The following is a 23,670-nucleotide window of genomic DNA, read 5'->3' as shown; positions in this document are numbered from 1 at the left end:
AGAAACAACATTCATGGGGCAATTCATTTCAGATTGTGTTGCTGATTTGAAATATGTAATTTAATTGCAAGTTCAGTGGGCAGTTTTTGAGATTTCAGGATTCCCCCATGCATTTAGATAGGACTTGGTCTTGTTGAGCTGCCCGGAGGCCGCAGAGTGAACAGACTTTCCTTGAAAGTGACTTTGTATGTACTGAGTATTTATGTGGTTTTAACCTAAATAACAAGAGCGTCCATCTATGAGGAATGTAGACATACAATCATAGCAGTGGTCGTTTACTAAAATAAGTTTTAATGAAATAAAAAAGGTTTTGGATGTTAAATTTAGGTTTTATACTAATAATACTTTTGTATATAACATATGTCCATGAAACAATAAATATAAAGAGGTTGCTGAAAAAGAATGAGTGAAAATGTTATCGGATTAGATTAATTCACTGTTTTGTACGTGGCACTGTTTGCATAAAGTGTTACGTTTGTGTGTCACACGGCATGTTTGTTAGGCATCCCAATCAGATCCCTTGTGTCGGACGAGGACTGTGGAGTTCTGAAGGAGCCGCTGCGTTTCGGCGTAGAGACATGTGAAAACCGGCTTCCCTTCATCTGCATGAAGAATGACAAAGACAGTGAGAGTACAGGTCAGATACTGCCCTCTTGTTCCATTTTCCTTCTTTTTTCCCTCACTTTCACAGCACAGTCTCTCTCCCTCTCTTTTCAGCAGTCAGGGAGGTATATAAGCCCACGGTGTGTGAAGATGGTTGGACTGGGTGGAAAGGATTCTGTTATAAACTCCATGGTGGTTCAGAGTCAAAACTGTCCCAGCATGAAGCTCTGAACACGTGTCAGATGGATAAGTCTGATCTTGCCAGCATGCACAGTTTGGATGAAATTGAAATGCTACACACAAATTTTCACAAAGGTAAACACATTTCACCGCACAAAGGTATCGACAACATATGTTCTGAGAAAGTAAGCCGATTGTAAAGTATTTCATTTGATCATCTATGAACGTCATTGTGTTTAATGTTAATCTCTAAGCCAGTGGTCTCAATCTCAATTCCTGGAGGACAGCTCTGCACAGTTTAGCTCCAACCCTAATCAAACACACCTGATCCAGGTAATCAAGGTCTTCAGGATTACTAGAAACTCACAAACAGGTGTGAGTTGGATCTGGTTGGAGCTAAACTCTGCAGAGCTGTGGTCCTCCAGGAACTGAGTTTGACACCAATGCTCTAAGCTGTCTTGTTTTGTATATAGTTAGCATAACTGCTGAAGAAATAATTGTAATTATTGGATTCTGTATTTCTTTTCTCTGGATGGCATATTTTGTAGAAGTTTTTTGTATCTGTAAACTCAACACAGATTTAATGTTTTTCAAAATGCAAGGGAAATGAAAAACTGAACTAAATATTTTTTCTTATTTGTGTGATTATTTTGACCTGCATTACTCCTCTGTAATATACTGTATATATGTGTGTTTGTATGTATGTACACATATGTATGTACATTCATACATAAAATATTTATTATTTAGAAAATATTAATTTTATGTAATTTTTTTGTATATATGTATCAGGGTTTCTGTGGGTCTTAAATTTTATTTATTTTTTTGCCTTTTTATAATTTAAGGCCTTAAAAGGTCTTAAATCAGAGCAGAAAATCTTGAATTCATGGCATTAAATGTTGCACGCATTGATTAAAAATCTATATTTTCCTCAGTATTTTTGTTTTCTGATGCATTTATTTAAGCATTCTTATATCACTTGAGATCTTGAAATTGAACAAAAATTAAACAAATGTATGCATAAATAAAAACAAGTATCTGTCAGTGGGATTTATTATGTTACACATGTAATTTATACTATTTGTATAATGTATATTATTTGTTTTATATATATATATATATATATCTGTATATATTATACAGTGTCATACATTTGTACAGACTTTATATGTTTTATGACTTTATATGTGACAGATCTGAAGACAGAGGTATGGATTGGTCTTTTGGGTAATGGAAACACCTCAGTTTTTGAATGGGTCGATAAAGGACCAGTGTCTTTCACATACTGGGCCAGAGCTCAACCTCCACCACTTCTACCAAATACCATCCACTGCGTGTACTATTCAGGAGAGGTGTGTGTGTGTGTGTTTTGTCATGTCAGATTATATCACATAAATAAGAGCGCTGTTCTGAATATTAGCTCAACTCTAATTTATCTATGCGTGTTTACAGCATCATACATGGTCTGTGTCTGATTGTGAAAAGCCGAGGGCTTACATGTGTAAGTCGAAAGGGAGTGTGAATGAGAGCGCCCCAGAAGAAGGCTGCCCTTCAGATGGGGTGAGTGCCCACGACAGAGGGTCACTATTGAACAATTCACTCTAACTCCATGGATATACATCATGTTTGTGCTTAATGTTGTTGTTATTGCCGCCCATGTGAATCTGATTCATGAATAAGCAGACATCTGTTTTTTCTTCTCTCTAGAATTGGAAGAGACATGGCAATGCTTGCTATAAAATGGACACTGAGCTGGTGTTCTATAAAAACAGCTGCCACATCACCATTAATAACAGGTAACTGTTAACATATATTTGATTTACAACTCATAAGACCAGCATGAAACAAACAGCTATAATCTTACAGTTAATAGCATCACTGAAAACAATGGTTTAGAATGTCACACTAATATATCTGCAAGATGTAAAATGTATTTATTCTGGAACAGATACATTATTTTCCCTGCAAAAGAACAATAGTTTTATTTTTTCTCATAGAAAGTAGCCACTTGTCCAAGTGATTAAAAAAAATCATATTCTGGTGCCAGTTGCTTAAGAACTAGTTACCAACTAGCAGTTAGCCAAGGGGTAACTGTCTAACTGTATTTTTAATGACTGACTTTAAAAAGTTACGCCCAATCTTAATAAAAAAAAAAAAATAGGTGACTAATTTTTTAAAGACTAGTCTAAGCAGTTTAGGCAAACGGCTACTGCTGTCTAGATATAACTCTTTGAATTAAGTCTGATCTGAATGGAATAACACATGATATGAAGCATCACGTTTGTAGAACATACAGTGCAGAATGATTTACATGGCAATTTTATACCACAAGTATGATTAATAATAATAGTGAGCCATTAATAAAGCTAAACTAATTTCTAATTTTGAAATTTTCTAGTAACATGAAGATGTATAATCCTCTCTCTAGATTTGAACAGGCCTTCATTAACAGTCTTCTGAAAGAGCACATCAGCACTGAGGTGTTGTATTTCTGGACGGGGCTACAGGACACTAAAGGGTCCAGGGAGTACCATTGGATCGGTCAGGATGGGAGAGCAGACCAGGTCACCTTCACCAACTGGAAATGGCCAGAACCAGGTAATGCACATCATGGGATCCATTGTGGTTGTTCAATATTGTAAATTAAAGGTATAGTTCACCCAAAAATGAAAATTGCCACATGATTTACTCACTTACTCAAGCCTTCCTAGGTGTAAACGACTTTCTTCTTTCAGATGAATACAGTTGGAGTGATATTAAAAAATGCCCTGCCTCTTCCAAGCTTTATAATGGCAGTGAGTGGGTGTTGATATTCAATAGTCCAAGAATAGAAGTCCGATAAAGTGCATCAATCCATCATAAAAAGTGCTCCACACGGCTCCAGGGGGTTAATAAAGGCCTCCTGAGCGGAATTGATGTGTTTTTGAAAGAAAAATATACATATTTAAATCTTTATAAACTTTATAATCTTTGGCTTCCGCTAACTGTCATACACGCGATCACGAGAGAGTGGCGTTCCAGCAAATGACGTAGGATGTAAGCATAGCGTATATATGCATAGGTTACTCGGCAAACTGCTATATTTCTGCTCTTCTGAAAGCGCCACCTGCTTACCGAGAAAGGATTTGCTTTTTCAATAAGCCCGTCTGCTGTTTTTGTTCAGAATTTTACGCAGCAAATGTGCAATTTGAAATGTGAACTGGTGATTCGTCAAGAAGCTAAAGCATTACAAAAATATAAACAATTAAAACACTAAGATATATTTATATGTTATTAAATTAATATAATAATTGATACTTTTGACTCCTCACTTTTTTAAAAATGGTTTAAAGGCTGAAATGTGAAGTTCAGTATTTTATAAAACTTTTTGTTCTTTTGAAAACCAGTAGTTGAACTGTAAATCATGCTTTTTATGGTCATTTTACATTTAATGTTACCATAGACATTGCCCTACCCCGCTCATATGGTACTTTTTTTTTTTTTTTTTTGTGCAGGTGTTAAATAAAGTCTTAAATTTGATTTTTAAAAATCCTGCAGATACCCTACAACTTTCTAAATATCAGAATTTAAAATATTTTGCATTGAGTTTGAATGTAAATATGTATTCCAGCTTTCGCCGGTGGCTGTGTGGTGATGTCTACTGGGAATCCTTTGGGCCAGTGGGCTGTTAAGAACTGCACTCTGTTCAAAGCTGGCAGAATCTGTAAGAAACCCATCAAATCAATGGTCCAACCCACCCCAGATCCAGTTGAGCCCAATGTCAATGCTTCCTGTGCACCAGGATGGATCTCAAAGGAAGGCCTAAAGTACTGTTACAAGGTGTGTTCAGCTGGTATTCATCTAAAACAAGAAGCTGAGTCAAAACAATGAAGCCATTTCTAGTTATATCTAATCAACATCTGTTTGAATGTGTCTGCAGGTGTTTCACGAGGAGCGTTTGACCAGGAAGCGCTCGTGGGAAGAGGCGGAGCGTTTCTGTGAGGCACTAGGGGGGCATTTGCCCAGCTTCACTGAGACTAAAGATATGCAAATGTTACATTACATCCTGAGAGACTCAATCAGGTACAGATAGGACAGTTTTTAACTCCCATTATCATGTTCCCTCACACACTAAACCAAGGGCAGTGGCATTTATTGACTTTTAGTTGTGCTGTCTGTCTCCTTGTACAGTGATAATCGTTTTTTCTGGGTGGGACTAAATCGCAGAAATCCAAATAACAACAACAACTGGGAGTGGAGTGATGGGCGTCCGGTGAGTCACTAGCATATGATGTTCTCTGAACAAATAAAGACAAAATTGAGTTGTGACTGGAACCATCATTTACTCCTTTATTTCCTTGTTGACTAAAGCTGAAGTGTGAAATGTGTAGGTGTTGTCATTTGTTTCTGCTGCTTGATAACAGGTCTCCATGATGATCTTTCCTGAGGAATTCAACGAAGATGATGCCTATAACAGGGATTGCGTTGCCTTTAAGGTGTGGTAAACATGACTCCCAAAACATGCATGACCCCTGACCTCTCATAGCATCACAAAACTACATTATTATGCAGTTTTATCTCGACAAACAACACAAGAAATGACACTTGCTATTCTGGTTCCTGTCTAGTAGAACACATTTTTACTTTACTCACTTGACTGCTGGAGATGGCTTGGTAGCTGTACATATTTCTGCTTGATATTTTAAATTATTTTAATATTTATTAATCATTACACAACTATCAATACTTTGTCGGACCACCTGTAGTCTCCAGGGCATGCTGTCAACCAGGTTCATGCAAACCTGAACTTAAATTTTTTCCCCAGACTCAGTCTGAATCATTTTTGGTCCCAAATTTATATCGATTTTACTGGTAGTCCACTATATGAAGAATTTTGGGGTATAATATGTCACAGTTTACTTTATTTTGCTTTATGAACTAGTGTCCTGCACCCACTAGGAAAAAAATATCAAACATTATATCTGGTCTCTGAATTATTTTTGGTTTGACTGTATATCTTTCGGTTATTTTAACACTTAATTATGCCCATTAAAATGTATTTTACAAGTTTTTGTTGCTTTCACTGTTAATTTTTTTTTGCTCTGTGGTACATCATCTTTAATTTAATAGCATTAGACCTGCTCCATTAGAGTTCTTCTGGATTTAGTCTGTCTCAGTTTGTTCAGTTTCTTCATGTCATTGCAGACAGACTGATGATGATCAGATCAGATCTCTGTGTGGAGCACTGGCTGCTGTCAGACAAAAATCTCACTGGATTATTACAATTAATTGCTAAAGGAAATGTAAACTGATATTTCCTACTGACACACTACAGCAAAAGATAAATAACTTACTTAAAACCATTTTTCTCTTTGAAAATACTAATGGCCTAAGACTTTTGCATAGTAGTATACAGTATGTGGTTGATGTTTGTTTTATTCAGACATATTATGTTGGGATAGAGGCAGTAATTGACACAAAACAGCCTATCGCTGTTGGCAGCCAACAGCCAATCAATAATCGGAAATCTAGAATGACCTACATACGGCTTTCCCCTTCTGTTTGGGAGTAGGGAGAGACGGGAAATGAATCAGATCAATAGATTGTCATCAGACAGGATTCAAATACTCAAAAACACATCAGAGGCATCAAACAGACAATATTAATCATTTAGAATAGTATACAGTAGAAATCAAAGGCCTGTTTGAATTCAGACAGCCTGTGATGATTTTTATTTATTTTTTTGTATCATCAGACTTTGAAAGGAACCTACAAGCCATTTCACTTCTTCCTGTTTCATAATGTTCCTCAACGGTCTTTTTATCCCAGTGTCTTTCACTGCAACGCCAAACTGGAATGGGTGTGTCAGATACCACGAGGTAAACAACAACAACACCAGAGACTAAAACTGCTTCCTGGAAACGTTTTCACAGTTGTTAATACTTATTTATATAGAGTCCATATTTACTTTGTAAACAGCAAATTAGCGAAAATTTGTTGTTTGTTTTCAAGTTCATGAATTTGAAAAGTTTCTTCCCCTTCATTGTAAATGTATGTACTGTAAAAGAGCAACAAGTATGTTAAGAATTTCATTACGTTCCATGAAAAAAAAAAAAAAAACTCAAACTGGTTTGGAGCCACATAATCCTAACTAACATGTTTTTGTATCATTCTCTAGGTCAATCACCAAAAACACCAGAGTGGTACAACCCAGGTAGAACATTCATTTTGAATCAAATGCCCAAATATGTCATGGATTATGTAATTTTTTGGTTTGTCAGTGACATGTTTCGTGTTTCAAACCTAACAGATGGGCACCATAACACATCGGTGTTTATAGACGGCCAGGAGTTCTGGTTTGTAACGGAGCCAAAGTTGTCCTTCGAGGAGGCCGCCTTGTACTGCAGCAGCAACAACAGCAAACTCGCCACACCCGACACCCTTAATGCCGCACGCCGCCTACAGGAACGTCTTTTTGAGGTAAGAAGGGGCAGTTGTTTTTAGAAACCCTCAATTACCAGGGGGTTTGGCGAGGTCTGGCTCATTAAATTAAAGGCTGCATCTCCACAGAACGTCAAAACAGAGTGCTGGTGGTGTTGCCTTCAAATGAGGCCTACGTATAGTGATAAGAAAATGCATAAAACACAAGTAAACCATAAAAAAAAAAGCACATTTACTTTTCATTATGCAAAGACAGAGTGCAAAATGTTACTGCCAAAAATCTTAAGAATTTTCTTTTCTTTTGTTATTTAAAGCTATTTAAAACTCACTTAATACAGCTTTTTTAATTATTTAAAAAGTAATACACTGCTGTTCATCTGTAAGATTTTTAATGTTTTTGAAAGAAGATGCTCATCAAAGCTGCATTTATTTGATTAAAAATACAGTAAAACAGTAATGTGAAATATAATTCAAATGTACAGTACCTCTTTTCTATTTTAATATATTTTAAAATGTAATTTGTTGCTGTGATGTCAAAGCTGAACTGTTGAAAAGAGTTGTGCTGCTTAATATTTTTGAGGAAACTGATCAGAAGAACAGAATTACTGTCACTGTTTATCAATAAAATGCTGAATAAATATATTAATTTTTATTTTTAAAAATCTTGCTGACCCCAGACTCCATTTTGGCCTGTAGCAAATACTGTATGAATTAAGTTTGAATGATAAAACTTTTGAACTTACAGTGTATAAAAAAAACACAATTTTTATATATCTTATGTATCAAAAATTGAAATTATTACTTGTTTTTTTTATGTTTTGCTGGCAGTATTGTAAGAAACAACACACATGCTCATAATTGGACATTTTTTTGATCCACAATGAAGTGTCAGTCAGTGGGAAATGGATAATATTAATATGAGTGAGTATATGGTTGTTCATATCATCCAGTAATAAATCTATTTTTAATGATCTTCAGCATTCAGAACAGGTGAATTTAAAGTGGTGGGCAGACCTTCATTACCCTGGTCCTCATGCTCCCTTTATGTAAGTTCTGGTTTTCATTCCTTATCCAAACCTCATGATGAGAGGCACAATTACTGGCATGCATTACTCTCTTTTATTTATCATTCATTGGTGTGTGTGTGTGTGTGTGTTTTGCAGGCTCAACCCTATGCACTACTATTATTCAGCGTTTCTGGGCAGGTGCCCCTCTATGACTCCCGTGTCATTTGAACCTGGTATGAGAGTCTCATTGTGATTCCTAAAGTAATTTTGACATCTTACAGTGTTTGTTTTGGGGCAGCTTGACATGTTGACAAGATGTTTCATGGCTCATTCAAATGACTTTCCTAGTTGTTGCACAATGGAAATTCCTGTGAATGTTGAAAGACCCATGACTCACTTGGGGAGCAGGATGAATACCTTTGTTTTTGTTTTTCAGTAACACTTTATTTTAAGTACCAATTCTCACTATTAACTAGTTGCTTATTAGCATGCATATTACTAGCGTATTGGCTGTTTATTAGTGCTTATAAACCACATATTAATGCCTTATTCTGTATTTTAGATGCCTTAATCCCTCCCAATACCTAAACTTAACAACTACTTTACTAACTATTAATAAGCAGCAAATTAGGAGTTTGTTTAGGGAAAACTCTTAGTTAATAGTGAATATGTGTTCCCTATTCTAAAGTCTTACCATTTTCTACTAGCTGAACAAAGTGTCAGTTAGTGTTGTAGTCAAGACCACCTAAATTGTGTTGAGCCCAAGACAAGACCAAAGCAGGGTGACTGCAGCGATGTTTGCACTGCAGAGGTGGCACAGAAGTTGCATCTGAATGTTACAGCATACAGTACAAATTGTTAATAAAATTTTAGATTTAGAAATATGATGGAAAAATAAAATACTTTTAAATACGAAACTAAAACCACCAGTTAGCTACGTGGCAGCAAATCACTTAACGAGTCAATCATGGAATCAGTTATTTAGCCGATTCGTTCGAATTCAGTAACGAATCACAGCTGTGGGTTGCTAGGAAACACAACAGTTCTGCTGTGGATTTGTTTGGAAGTATTTCCATTGCCAATAGACTTGTGTTAAAAATAGTGTCTAAATGTAATTCACTTACAATTAACTTCTTGTTTGTTGTATGTTTGTATAAAATCAATATCACAATTGCAGTTGTGCTCATATTCAAGAAAACAGCTCTCTTGCTCTTGTGATACTGCTTAATTATGTATGTTTTAATATAAAAACGATCTCATACAAGTACTTTTTTGTAATCATATCTTAAATTTTGGGGGAATTTGGATTAATTTTGTTAATTTTTTTAATCAAAAGAAATCAAATTAGAAATAAGTTATTGATTGCATTTGAAGCAGTTTTACATCGAATCACAGTAATGATGTTAACAAATAAATGGGACAATGCACAAGAAATTTAGTGATATCCCTGCAGTTGTGATCTTGAAATAAAATTACGAGTCCTCTTAGTCTGAGACCAAGTACTGAGACAAGACAAGTGTCAGTATAAATTTAATAAAACATTAAGACTTTTAGATGGTTTTAATGACAAGTTTCATAAAGTTGCCTCAGTGAAGACAACCATTTTCTAGTTTTGTAGCAGTTATTGCCGTTTACCTTAATATTTACTGTAATAAAATACTTGAACAGAATTGGTCTTTTCAGTTTTAAATCGCTCAATTTTTTAACTACTGATATTGAAATCAATTATTAACTTGTTTTTTTAATTTATTAATTTCTTTCCATTATTGCACCCAAATATTATTACTCTTATCAAATGATGAGGTCTGTTTTGTACAAGAAACAAGAATGAATCATGTTTTAAGCATTTGCTTTTACAATAGAGGATAAGAAAGACAAAGACGCATTTATTTATTTAAATAAATAACTTTTATAAGACTCTATAATTTGGAAAAATACCCCTCTAAACTGACAGCAACAATTACGATTTTTTTCTCCGTAGGTTTCGGTGGCAGATGTAATGAAAAACAGCCGTTTGTGTGTGAGACCCTGAACGTCACTTCTGCGGAGAAAGGAAGCCCAGAACCGCCCCCTGCCAACACCTCATGTGAGGGCACTGCCAAGCACTTCAGAAAGAAGGTCTGACATACACACACAGCCAGTCACATCCTTTGAACTATAAACACGTGTTTTTGTTTTATGACATCATTGTATACATGTCTTGCAGTGCTATCAAGTTTTAGACGAGTCTCATTTCCAAACCTTCAAAGATGCCAATGAGTTCTGCAATTCACTGACTGGCACGATGCTCACCATATCTGACCAAGTTGAACAGGGTGTGTTTGATTAATATACTATGTAGAAATCCACTGAGAACACATTTTAATATAAAACATATGTATTCATGCTTTTAGTACTCTCTCTCTCTCTATCTGTCTGTCCCGTGCACCTTTCCTCCATTTAGATTTCATCACTACAATGTTACCGGAGTTACCCGGACAGCCTCAGAAGGTCTGGATTGGCCTAAAGTTCAAGCTTCATGAGACTCAGTGGGTGGACAACTCGCCAGTTGCATATCTGAACTTCAATCCTCTCCTGCATGGCCAGTTACGACCCATATTCATCAATGCAAGTGTCCATCTGCTTTAAAAGTTTTGAAAGTTTGAAAGTTCTATAATTGACCACAAAGATTTGGAGATCTGATCAAAGCACCTGAGAAATATTCAAAAAGTATTTTGTGCAGCATTTGCGGCATGCTATAGATTATACAGTGAATAGTTTTGTTCCTCATGTTTACAGTAACTTGCAATACAATAACACAAACACTAGTTTGCCCAAAAATGAATGCTCTGCCATTGATCAAATTGAGCAAATTGATCAAAATGTGACAGGAAAGATGTTCGTAACGTTACAAAAGATTTCAGTTTCAAATAAATTGTTCTTCTGAACTTTATAGTCATCAAAGAATCCTAAAAAAAATCGCAGTTTCCACAAAAATATTAATCATCGCATGACCAGATCATGTGACACTAAAGACTGGAGTAATGGCTGCGGAAAATGCAGCTTTGCCCTCACGGAAATAAATTAGATTTTTTTGAAATACATTTATTTTATGCTATGTATACTACAAATGCATTTACTGTACATGTTTATGTACTTAATAATAATACCCTGCAATTGTACTTTTAGTATACTAAACTGGTATATTTACAGTCTGCTAAATTAAAGCAACTAATTTTGTACTTAATGCACTTTAATTGTGTAGAAGTAGTGCTGAAATCCAACTAAAGATATGCTGAAGTATATTTGATTGTGCTAAAGTGGAACTATTGCAAGTACACTTTAAATATCTTGCTTTTGAAGACTGATATTATTCAAAGATCATACAATCATCATCAGTAGTGATATTAAAACCCATTTTAGACTTAATATTAACCCAGCAGACACACAATGTCACAAGACGTTGATATTTGATTCAATTTTGGTTGCGACGTCGGGTGACCAAAATTCAATGTCAGTTCAACATTTAATTTAATTTCATGTCCAATACCAATGTCAGCTGACGTTGATATTTTGTTGTTTTTAGGTCATGTAACAATCGACTTAGTCAAATAAGTAAAATACTGACTCGAACCGATTTCATTCTCAACCAAAATGCAGCGTCTGTCTGACATTGGGATCCAACGTCAACCTGTTATGTGACCCTGGACCACAAAACCAGTCTTAAGTCGCTGGGGTATATTCGTAGCAATAGCCCAAAATACACTGTATGGGTCAAAATTATAGATTTTTCTTTTATGCCAAAAATCATTAGTATATTAAGTAAAGATCATGTTCCATGAAGATATTTAGTAAATTTACTACTGTAAATATATCAAAACGTCGTTTTTGGTTAGTAATATGCATTGCTAAGAATTCATTTGGACAACTTTAAAGGCAATTTTCTCAATATTTAGATTTTTTTGCACCCTCAGATTCCAGATTTTCAAATAGTTGTATCTCGGCCAAATATTGTCCGATCCTAACAAACCATACATCAATGGAAAGCTTATTTATTCAGCTTTCATGTGATGTATAAATCTCAATTTCGGAAAATTGACACTTAAGACTGGTTTTGTGGTACAGGGTCACATATTATTTTGACGTCCGGTGCTTGCTGGGAAGAAATGTGCATTGTGCACAAGTAGTACTCCAAATTATAATTTTTATATCAGTAAGTCTCAAGCGATATGGCAGTAAATATGTTAATAGATCTGAACTATGCTTAGTATGAAATAAATGTATTTTAAATAAATTGCTTTTTTACTGGTGAAGGCCTTGACTTGTTTCAAAAACATTAAACAATCTCACTAACTCCAGACTTTTGAATGGTGGTGTAAATAGTAAGAGCACCATAATATGGATCCATCCGACTCAGAATTGTCTTCTGAAGTCATGCAGTAACTTAAAAACAAACATAAAAGTGCATTTTTGGAGCTTGACAGCCTCTGCCTTCATTCATTTTCATCATATGGAAAAGAGCATCATGAACATTACTCAAAACATCTCCTTATTTTCTTGATGAAAGCACAAAAGTCATACATGTTGTATAAGTTTTTAGGTGAACTGTCGTGAAATAAATTGTGGGAAGCTTTTTTTCTTCTTGCACAGTTTTTATTCCATCTCCCATATGCCATATCTGGTGTTTAGTTGGCTTTACATATAATTGCATAAGCTGTATGTTACATACATTTTCTGCCCATGATGCACTTAATCTGAGAGTTTCTCTTTTTCCTCTTGATTTGCACGGCAGACATTTGAACAGGACTCCATGGAGCTCTGTGCCTACATGTATAATGATGATCATTCTGACATGATAGGCACCTGGGACTACACCACCTGCTCCGACCGCCAGTATCTCAGCATCTGCCAGCATCCTGCAAGTACGAGCCACCAGCGATTCTCAATCATCTCTATCTTATATGAAATAGTGTTCTGTTGATTAACACCCGATTGACAATTTCCCCAGATGAACAAGAGAAACCTGAGAATAAGGATGATTTCACGGTTCATAATCATACATTTAAGGTGGTACAGCAGGGCAATTTAACATGGATAGAGGCTCTTCAGTTGTGCCGGAGCTACAATATGGACTTGGCCAGCGTACCTGATGCATATGTCCAAGCAAGGCTCACAGTTGAAGTCTCTCGAAGAAATCAGTCCCTCTGGATTGGACTCTTAAGTGAAGATGTGAGTGAAGATCTATTTAAAAGTTGGCGGTCTGTAACATTTTTTAATGTTTTTGAAAGAAGCCACCAAGGCTGCATTTATTTAATCAAAAATACCGTAAAAACAGTAATATTGTGAAATATTATTACAATTTAAAAAAAAAAAATTCTATTAGAATTGTAAAATGTAATTTACTCCAGTGATGTCAAAGCTTAATTTTCAGCAGCCATTCTCCAATCAACATTTAAAATTTTTATTAAAAAAAAAAAAAAAATGACAAGCCCTTTAGTATATAAAATATAGTTGGGGGGGTTGTTAGTCAAACAAAAGAAAAAAAAATCCCAGTGATCTTTAAATGAACTGCAAAATAAATTAGTAAAATATAATTACAATTATTTAAAATAACTCTTTTCTATTTAAAAAAATTATTATTTTTTTTAAATCAAATGTAATTTTTTCATGATTTAAGTTCTATTGTTCTATTGTAACTAATATATTGTAAAACATCATTTGTTCCTGTGATACAATTCTGAATTTTCAGCTTTATTACTTCAGTCTTCAGTCTCACGTGATCCTTCAGAAATCATTCTAATATGCTGATTTGATGTACAAGTAAAATATACAGTAGTATTATTATCGATGTTGAAAACAGTTGTGCTTCTTATTATTTTTGTGGAAACCATGATACATTTTTCCAAGATTCTTTGATGACTAGAACGTTTAAAAGAATACAATTGATTTATTACATACTGTAACGGTTTAATGTTTATTACTATTATTATTATTATTATTTTTAATCAAGGAAGGGGAGCACTACCACTGGACAGACCACAGTCACACTGAGTTCAGCCGCTGGACCCCTGAAGCCACCGAAGGAGCCTGTGTGTATCTGGACACTGACGGTTTCTGGAAGGCAACCGAGTGTGAGGAAGAGCTTTCAGGAGTGATCTGCCACATCCCACACAGTGAGGATTCAATTCATAAATGCCGCCTCTGCTTTTCAATATTTACTTGCATATGCTTGGCTTTAAAAATGCTTTTTTTTTTTTTTTCTTAACAGATCACACCGTCACACCTGAAGTAGATTCGGTCAAATGTCCTCACAAAAGCAATGGACAGAACTGGATCCGCTTTAAGAAGAACTGCTACACGTTACTGCTGGGGGCCTCCAGATGGAGCAACAATGGCATTGATCAGCAGATCTGCAAGTCTCTTGGTATGAATGGATCATATCTGGGACTTTTTCTGTGATGAATTGTTCTGCACAACATGTTTTTCAAGTTTCTTTTTTTGTGTTTCTTTTCAAAGTTTCAATTCCGTGGTCGAAGATGTTTAATGGTTTTAACAAAACCACTGTCAGCACAGCCATCAAGTTTTGTTTATGTTTGGATGCATGCTCTTGAAGGGTTGCCATGTCCACTTATTATAAGCAAAGCTTATTAAGCGTCTTTGGGCTTGTTGTTTGGCCTCAGCTAATAAACAATCCATTTTGTGAAGATCATAGCGTAGGCAGATGTAGGTAGCAATATTTTGAAATGTAGCTTATTTCCTAGGTAACATAGGCTTGTTCTCGTTTGCTGTTTTTTTATAGCAAGATTTGGCAACGCTGAGTCAAGACGCACCTCCTTCCCTGTGATTTCTTGCACCAAAACTTTGCAATGCATTTAAATACGTCATTAACAACTAGATGTTTAGTTTGTACGCTGCAGACAATTTCTGCAAAGTGATTGTCACTACCTGCATTTTTTGGGAGTAAGTAATTTACTGGAGGATGTGTGTGTGTAGAAAACAAGATTAAGCACTAAAAGGTGAATTGACAACTGAATTTAGCTGCAGTGTGCACATGGCCATTGTTTTACGGTAATCTTGTCTGTGTGTTTTAGCCGGGGCCGGAGAAATCCTGACAATCCGTGATGAGGCAGAGAATGATTTCATCAGGCAGCAGTTGCAGCCATTCAAAGATTTAGTGATGTTTGTGTGGCTGGGAATGAGCAAAAACAAGGCAGGTAAGATAATCACATGCCAAAGTTCTATCTTCTTATCAGTCTAATAACATTCACAATTTAACACCAAATGTTTCCAGGTTAAGGCTGTAATACACTACATGACTTTTAAAATCTGATGAGAATTTAAAACACTAGGTTATCATACACTTGCTGACTTTGTAAATGGTTAGAGAGAAAATGGACATCGCACACAACCAGACTTTCAAGTTGTTCCAAACACAACAAACTCCCACAGAAACATGCCCTGACATGCATGACAAATGAAATTAATATGTTGTAAAATCACTAAATATCAAACATGATTGATTTCTTCCAACTGGACTTTTGGCAACTAGTGTTGACGTTTCAAGATTGTAACCTGGAGCAAAAATTTGGCCAAAAGTCATGTAGTGTTTTCCAGCATTTATGTGGAAAAATGGTTAGGAAAGTATCAACTAGCTGTTCATTTTTGTCCCATATGATGTGTTTGCTTTAGATGAGCAGCTGAAGTGGCTAGATGGCAGCAATGTGCAGTTCTCTAACTGGAAATACGGTCTAAGACCAAACATCACAGAGTCCTTCATGGTTGGTCTCAACTTAATCGGAGAGTGGGATATGATAACAAATCAACGTTTTTTCAATACCTTCAAACAGAAGAGTATTGTGGTGTGCAAGATTGAAAAAGGTAAAGCAACACCAATGATTTTCAGTTTGTTTTGCCTTTTATATGTTTTTACCAAAAATATGTTTTTATTTAGCCTTGCACTGCAAAATAAGTAATAGATATGACATGACAGAAGTGTGACGATGTAATCTATCTAAAACTAATTTTCTATTTTTTATAATTAGTATAATTTAATATGCATGTTGTTTTTATGTTCTCAGATGAATTAAAGTACAACTATTTGTAATAAAGAGGCAACTATTGTATATAATTTATTTATTATAAATTGTCACACTGCAGGATTATTTACAAGACGCCAAAAAAGCATAATTGTATATTTGTATCTTTGTGGTCATGCATATATTACTAGACAATTGGATTGATTCGTTGGATTAGGTAAAAAAATAAAATAAAATTCAATATATATATTCAAACATTTTTAAAAAGACCTGCATTTTATTGGAATATAAATCTTTATAAATGTCTTTACTGTCACTTTTGATCTATTTCATGTATTCTTGCCGTATAAAACTATTAATTTCTTTTAAAAAATGGTAGTGTAAGTTGCTTACATCTATATAAATATTAGCCAGAACTCTTCAGATTGAAAAAAAAAAAGTCATAGTTATGACATAGTTATAGACTTGCAAAAATGTATTTTACAGATCCCAAAGAGGAGTTCATGAAGGGTGTGGTTGACGTTAATGCTCCAGATGGCATAAGTTACCGTCGGGTGGCCAAGAGAATGGATTGGTATCAGGCACTGCAAGAGTGTGGACGCAACAAAGGCCATCTTGCCAACATCCCTGACAAAACCTCTAACGACAACATGGCACTGATCGCCAAACGGGACGGCTTTTCACTGTGGATTGGCCTTTCCAAACAAGATGTACACAATTATTTGTGATAATAGTAATAACTGACAGCAATTAATAGCTGTACGCTTAATCCTTTGCTCTCAGTTGTTGCCATTGTCATGTAATTTGTCTAACTGTTTCTTTAGGTAAGTGGCTGGCCATTTGAGTGGTCAGATGGGAGTGCAGTAAAATTCACGCCAGATGGATTTGTCAACGACGGCCTTGATTCTGAGGAAAAGTGTGTGTTTGTGGACTCCAAAGGCACCTGGACGGCCGTCAACTGTCATGTGGCCCAAGAAGGGGCCATCTGTTACAACCACATCAGTGAGAGTAAGACAAGCACGCAATAACGTAACACAAACACAACTGTTCTGAAAAGATCAGTCTCAAACTGGTTTCGTTTTTTTTTTGTTTTTTTTTTCAGAACCTGCTGCACATCTCTCTTCTGATTCCAGCAGCAGTTGTCCCAAGAGTGATGATCACTTTTCATGGGTCCTGTTCAAAGATCACTGCTATGCTTTCAACATGTACAACTACTCTGTCTTTACCATGGAAAGCGCCAAGAACGTGTGTCAGAATCTGGGTGAGTGTATATATCCTGTATTGCTGTGTCTTTAACAAGTTTCACTTCGTATCACAACCAATTTGCAGCTTTTTCTGGTCAGGAAGAGACAATACACATGCAGCCAACCATAATGATAAAACACTCAAATGCTAGCGCAAAAGTTTCACCGTCTGTGCAAAAAGCAACAGATGGTTTCCTTTCTAAACTGTTCCAGGACCAGTTTCTCAAATCCAAACCACTGACATAATCACCAAAAACTGTTCATTTCATTAACGAAAACTATGACGAAAAATGTTCGTTGATGAGCTTTTTTCCCTATGACTAAAACAAGACGATGATGAGATGACAATAAGGTCAATAACTGTGACTATATCAACATCCAATATCGTTGACGATAAAAGACCAGACTAAAATGTATTTTGAAAAATAAAAACTATACCAAAATATCTTTTTATTTTCGGCCAAAATAAGGAGACAAAATAGTACTGTGCCCTGCTGTACACGCCTCTCCTACGCGAGCTTTCATTTGTTCGGTTTCCAGTTCAAGTCCCCAAATCAGAGATTCGTAGAAAAAAAGAATACGTTTTCTGCCCGGTGTTTTGCTTAATTTTTGCAATCTGCACTGTACAAAATGCAACTGCAGATTTTCCAGTTTACGAAACTTTTTGAGTCTCAAATACAAAAAAATGCTATTTTCTAGAAACTACATAAAAACCCTTGTCAGACCAACAAAATTGTCAAAAACAGGTGTCTGAACAAAGAATTTCATATTGTTGAAATTTTAAGGCATTGTGAGTTCCCAGCATGCATTGCAGCATGAATAAATTATGCAGTTACTGTTATAGGATTTTTTTTTTGCTGTTTGCTGACTTTATTTTAACTTTTTTGTTGTTGTTTTGTCATTATTGTTAGTTATTTGTTGTACTGTGAAGTAAAGAGCTCGTCTTTTTAACGTTTGTTGGTTGTCACCGTTCTTGAGGTTTGAGGCCTAGAGAATGTTCAGCCACTCATATCTGTTTCCTGGATAACTTAGTCTTGTAAGTTGTTTTACAAGCAAAAACAATGTTGTCTACATATTAGACTAAGTTATCCGTTAAGATTTGTCATTCGTAAATAAATATAAAATCAATAATATGTCCTGGACTTTTCAAACATTCTTTTTTTCTTCCAGGAAGAAATCTCGACTATATTGTTTGCGATTGTGGTTGGCGAATAAATACTCAACCGCTGTTGTTTTAAAAAAGAATTATAATAATAATAAATAATAATTTGTTGTTGTTGTTTGTGTGTTTTACTAGTTTTCATAATGTAGACGGAGAGAGTGCATAAGTCTTTGATATTAATTTATATAATAAATAGCCTATAATTAATCAGTACAATAGACGAGGTCAAATAAACCATTTATGAGTCCACATTCTGTTGATTTGTGCTTATTGGTGAAAGTGCAATACCTGAAATGTAAAAATAAATTTCTCAAATGACAACAATTATTGTGATTTTGTAATTTTGAGCAAAAAAAAAATGTATTAGTTTAACCATTATATAGCATGATGAAAATGTGGCTAAGTTTCCCCTGACTAAAACAAGACTAAAATGCTCAGACATTTAGTTGACTAAAACTTTACTAAACAAAAACAGGACAAGGTTGACTAAGTAGTGTAACAACAAAAAAGTACATTTGACACAGGACTAAGACTCATTTAAAAGACTACGTATATTAAACATGGCTGACAAAATGAACACTAATATACACCATCCAAAATCAACCTGAAAGTGTCTAACAGCATCTTGTATTTCTCCTGTGTAACTGACAGATTCTTCCTCCAAGCTGTTAACCATCAAGAGTAAAGAGGAGAATGATTTTGTCTCTGACTACATGAATAAGAACCCTTCCATCACAAGCCGAGTGTGGCTGGCGCTCAACATCAACGACAGGGGTGAAATAATGATTTCATCTGCCTTCAATCACACTGTTTCCTTTTGTAAGAGTTGAAGAGTTATGTAATGTAAATGTAAATCTTTATAAATCTCTGCAACAGGTGAGCCCACAGGTTGGCATGATGGCAGTGAACTGGACTTTTCTAGCTGGGATGCAAAATCAGGCCCACGGTTATCCCAGCAGATGCCGCAGGTCTGCGCAGTCATGGTGTCCAGCAACGGCTCCTGGACGCACACAAGCTGCTTGAACAGCCGCAGCCGAATCGTCTGCAAAGCACCTGCCTGTGAGTCCCGAAATTTCTCACCTTGAAACTGTCTCATGACCTATAGTTGAAAATAATATGCAAAAATATAAAATATAATAACAATAATATATATATTATTATGTTTTACATTTTTGCATATTATTTCCAACTATATATATATATATATATATATATATATACGTATATATACTGTATATACAGTGCCCTCCAAAAGTATTGGAACAGTAAAGACAAAATTGCTCTGTTGGCTCTGGAGTCAAGACATTTACAAATATGATTAAAAGATGAATATGAGACAAAACTAAACAATGTCACATTTTATTATTGGGTGATTCAACACCTAGATGTTTTATCAGCTAATAAGTTCAGCACTTTTAGAGTTTCATCCCACTATCTGATGTGAGCAAGTACTGGAACAGTCACCTCGCAGGTCTTTCTAAGTGATCAGCTGTGTCCTGCTGCATTAATTCTTCAGATATTAAAAGCAGGGAATGTGTCGTATCAGTTATATCCATTACTTCTGCATTCTGAATCTTGCATTCGATGATGACACACACAAACCAGGATGAAGACGAGGGAGCTGACTTTGAGAGAAAAGCAAGCAATTTGGATGCTAAAAGAAAAGAGGAAGTCAATTATAGCTATAGCAAAAACAAAGGGCATGGAGAAATCAAGAGTTAGGAAACCACAAGCGACACCAGCAACCAACAATGACCTGATCGACTGAGAAAACAACAGCAGTTGATGACAGACAAATCATAAAAGCTGTGAAAATTAATCCTAAAAGACGTGTCTATAAAATCACCAACAACTTCCATAAAGCTGGGGTGATACTCTGACAATTTACTGTCCTCAGGAGACTTTGACACAGAATTACAGATGTTACACAGCAAGATACAAACCTCCAAAAATAGAAAGGCAAGATTAGAGTTAGCAAAAAAGCACAAAGGTGAGCCAGAAGAGTTTTGGAACTGTATTTATGGACCGATGAGACAAAGATGAACCTTTATCGAAGTGATGGGAAAGCAAAAATGTGGAGAAAAAAAGGGAACTGCAAATGATCCCAAGCATACAGCCTCATCTGTAAAGCATGGTGGAGGTGGTGTCATGGCTGCCTCTGGAACAGGCCCTCTCAACTTTACTGATGACTTAATGTATGATGACAGTAGCAGAATGAATTTGGAAGGGTACAAAACCATCTTGCCTACCAATATTCAAGAAAATGCCACCAGATTCATTGGGAAGTGCTTCATATTGCATCAGGACAATGACCCAAAACACCCTGCCAGTTCAGTCAAGGAGTTTATAAGGGCAAAGAGATGGAAAGTCTTAGATTGCCCAAATCAATCTCCAGATTTAAATCCGATTGAACATGAATTTCACCAGCTGAAGAGGAGAGTAAAGGCAGAAACTCCCCAAAACAAGCAACAATTGGAATTGGCTGCATTAAAGGCTGGGAAAAGTATTTCAAAGGATAAGACCAAGAGTCTGGTGATGTCTATGGGTCACATACTCATGTGATAAGGGATCTGCAACTAAATAATAGCTTTTAATCTTTTATATCTGCCTTATGTTCAGCTGTCCCAATACTTATGCTCACATCAATGAGTGGGATGAACTATAAAAGTGCTGTTCTTTTTATTTGGTAAAGCATGTATGTGTTGAAACGGCTAATAATAAAATGTGACATTCTGTAGTTTTGTCTCATATTCATCTTTTCATCATATTTGCAAATGTCTTGACTCCACAGCCAACAGAGCAATTTTGTCTTCACTGTTCCAATACTTTTGGAGGGCACTGTATACAAGTAATTTTAATATTATTTTTAAAATATTTTATGAATAAACATTATTGAAAATACAGAAAAAGTTGTATGATTTTGCAAATAAATCTTGCATAAATGTAACATTATGGCATAAATATTGCATGTGCAGATCCAGGTAGCCCTGTGGCTTTGATCTTCTTCATCGTTGTACTCATCTGCATCTTCGCGACTGTCCCCTTCATCTTATACCAGAAAAACAAGCACCGCTTCCATTCGACAGTACGTTACCAGCGCAACTTTGATGACGCGGACAGCGCGAGTATGATCAATAATGCCGAGTAACGGCTCAACTGAATGACGTCAAATGAAACGGTAGCTAAAATGTGCCTTTTACTAGAAACACTCCTCTATGCCATCAACAGAAACACCTGCTTCAGTGGTGCAATCTAAGGTTATTTATTATTCTTCACATCTTGACCGTTTGTGTAAAATAAAATAGGAGTGATATTATTCTAAGGGTTTTATTGTTTAAATTAAAATGTCTAAAATGCTTGTGTATATTTTAATTGGAGGACTGCAGGTACTTACCATACTATACAAATTTGACTGTGTTTCTTTGGCTTCTCGTGATATTACGTCATTGGATCAGGGTTTTTTACTCCTCTTGAGCAGCACTGAATATTAACTCATGCATGGAGCTGGGAGGTTTTGAAGAATGTGTGTTTTTCCTCTTTTCTTTTCAAAGATGTGATTTTAAGATGTGATCCGAAACTGTATTATCTCATTTAAAATAATTTATTTTTGTGGGGGGTTTTTTTCTTTCTTATTTGATTTTTGAATGCCACTTTTTGAAATTGTCATTGATTTATTAGTCAGTGGTCAATAGAACATTCCTATCAAACTTGCCAGAATGGTGATTTTCCACAGTGTTGATGTATCATGTACTTCTCCTGGCATTGTGACATTGTTTGCATTCATTACAGTAATATCCAAGTGCTGTATAACAGCTTATGGTAACACAGTAAATGCAGTGCACTGACTGCTGTATAAGATGCTAATGATAAAATGATAGTTGGCGCAGTCGGAGATGATATCTATGCACTCTTACGCTTCATTCGCTCAAACTACTGAGATCTGATGCACTTTAATGAGCTGTTTGAATCTAACTTCAAGCAAAAATTACACAATTTTAGTAAAGGATTTAGTACATGCTTGTAAATATTTTATTATATATTTTTTCTTGTTGCTGTTGATTGTTTGTTTGGTTTTATTTTATTTTTTCAAACTACACCAAAGATGTTTTGGGAATTTAAGGTAATATATTGCAAACCCAAAAATGTTCACTAAAGATAATGCTGCTTTTGAAAAAAAAAAAAAAATTATTATTATTATTTTTTTTTTCAGAATCTTTTGTTATCCTTGTCTTTGATTTGATTACATATCAGCTTTCCTCTGTTTTGACCACAGCAGATGCTCAATAAAACAATGTTACTTCTTATAATATGATATGTCCTTGTTTTATGTTGATGACTATTAATAGACATGTTTTAAGTGTTAAATTACTTTAAAGTTTTAGTTGCTTACATGCAGTATTCATTAGTGTGTTGATGCTGACTTTGTATTTATCCAGGACATTATTAAATGTTAGTTAGTCATTCTTTTCCATTACTAAACTGTAGTGTTTTATAATGCAAGTACATTGCATTTAGTGTATGGCAAAATAAGATAAAATGAGTTGTTGGATTGTTATTAATGGTAAAGTCTTGCCAAGTGGAAATATATAGTTACCTAGTGCTGTTGCCAATAATAGGCACATTTTATTTTATTTTATTTTAATACAGTATTTAGAAGTTGGTGTTCTGCCATCCAAAGTTTGCCCAGCTGCTGAAATTGCTGTGCTTTCTATATGCATTTAACAACTAGTAATTAAAATAATTGTAATACTTTACCACATAAACTAAGAATTATCAGTACTTCCACAGCATTTATGCAGTATTAAAATCTCAAGTTGTGTTTGTTAACTTTAGTTAATGCACTGTGAACTAACATTGTATTTTTATTAATTAACGTTAACAAAGATGAATAAATAGTGTAATAAATGTATCAATCATTGTTTGTTTGTGTCAGTTAATACATTAACTAATGTTAACAAATGACACTTTATTGTAAAGTGTCACCAAAATAATAATAATAATGATAATTTGTCATTCATTCATTTCAATTTATTCGTTTA

The 23,670-nt window shown here is 35.2% G+C and overlaps 1 protein-coding gene across 2 annotated transcripts in view; it reads left to right on the top strand.

The window, feature by feature from the left end:
• Positions 1–22,940, top strand: part of ly75 (lymphocyte antigen 75) — a 35,539-nt gene extending 12,599 nt beyond the window's left edge. Inside the window, exons 6-35 of one of the 2 annotated variants that reach the window (XM_058791367.1) lie at positions 503–637; positions 718–918; positions 1,978–2,135; positions 2,236–2,343; positions 2,491–2,579; positions 3,212–3,381; positions 4,394–4,602; positions 4,703–4,845; positions 4,954–5,035; positions 5,187–5,258; positions 6,518–6,641; positions 6,941–6,976; positions 7,073–7,242; positions 8,182–8,249; positions 8,367–8,443; positions 10,192–10,328; positions 10,417–10,525; positions 10,654–10,817; positions 12,982–13,111; positions 13,198–13,418; positions 14,200–14,362; positions 14,458–14,613; positions 15,281–15,403; positions 15,879–16,067; positions 16,712–16,935; positions 17,050–17,233; positions 17,328–17,486; positions 19,283–19,405; positions 19,508–19,690; positions 21,607–22,940. In XM_058791367.1, coding sequence (XP_058647350.1) covers positions 503–637; positions 718–918; positions 1,978–2,135; positions 2,236–2,343; positions 2,491–2,579; positions 3,212–3,381; positions 4,394–4,602; positions 4,703–4,845; positions 4,954–5,035; positions 5,187–5,258; positions 6,518–6,641; positions 6,941–6,976; positions 7,073–7,242; positions 8,182–8,249; positions 8,367–8,443; positions 10,192–10,328; positions 10,417–10,525; positions 10,654–10,817; positions 12,982–13,111; positions 13,198–13,418; positions 14,200–14,362; positions 14,458–14,613; positions 15,281–15,403; positions 15,879–16,067; positions 16,712–16,935; positions 17,050–17,233; positions 17,328–17,486; positions 19,283–19,405; positions 19,508–19,690; positions 21,607–21,779 — 4,280 coding nt within the window. In that variant the 3' untranslated portion in view covers positions 21,780–22,940. The remainder of the gene's footprint in view (positions 1–502; positions 638–717; positions 919–1,977; positions 2,136–2,235; positions 2,344–2,490; positions 2,580–3,211; positions 3,382–4,393; positions 4,603–4,702; positions 4,846–4,953; positions 5,036–5,186; positions 5,259–6,517; positions 6,642–6,940; positions 6,977–7,072; positions 7,243–8,181; positions 8,250–8,366; positions 8,444–10,191; positions 10,329–10,416; positions 10,526–10,653; positions 10,818–12,981; positions 13,112–13,197; positions 13,419–14,199; positions 14,363–14,457; positions 14,614–15,280; positions 15,404–15,878; positions 16,068–16,711; positions 16,936–17,049; positions 17,234–17,327; positions 17,487–19,282; positions 19,406–19,507; positions 19,691–21,606) is intronic. The other variant, XM_058791368.1, reaches the window with a different exon arrangement.
• The last annotated feature ends 730 nt before the right edge of the window (positions 22,941–23,670 follow it).

The sequence above is a fragment of the Onychostoma macrolepis genome, chromosome 11, assembly GCF_012432095.1.
Source record: "Onychostoma macrolepis isolate SWU-2019 chromosome 11, ASM1243209v1, whole genome shotgun sequence".
In the NCBI taxonomy this organism is placed as follows: domain Eukaryota; kingdom Metazoa; phylum Chordata; class Actinopteri; order Cypriniformes; family Cyprinidae; genus Onychostoma; species Onychostoma macrolepis.
The sequence above is the reverse complement of the archived record's forward strand: the minus strand, read 5'-3'. Positions and strand labels throughout refer to the sequence as shown.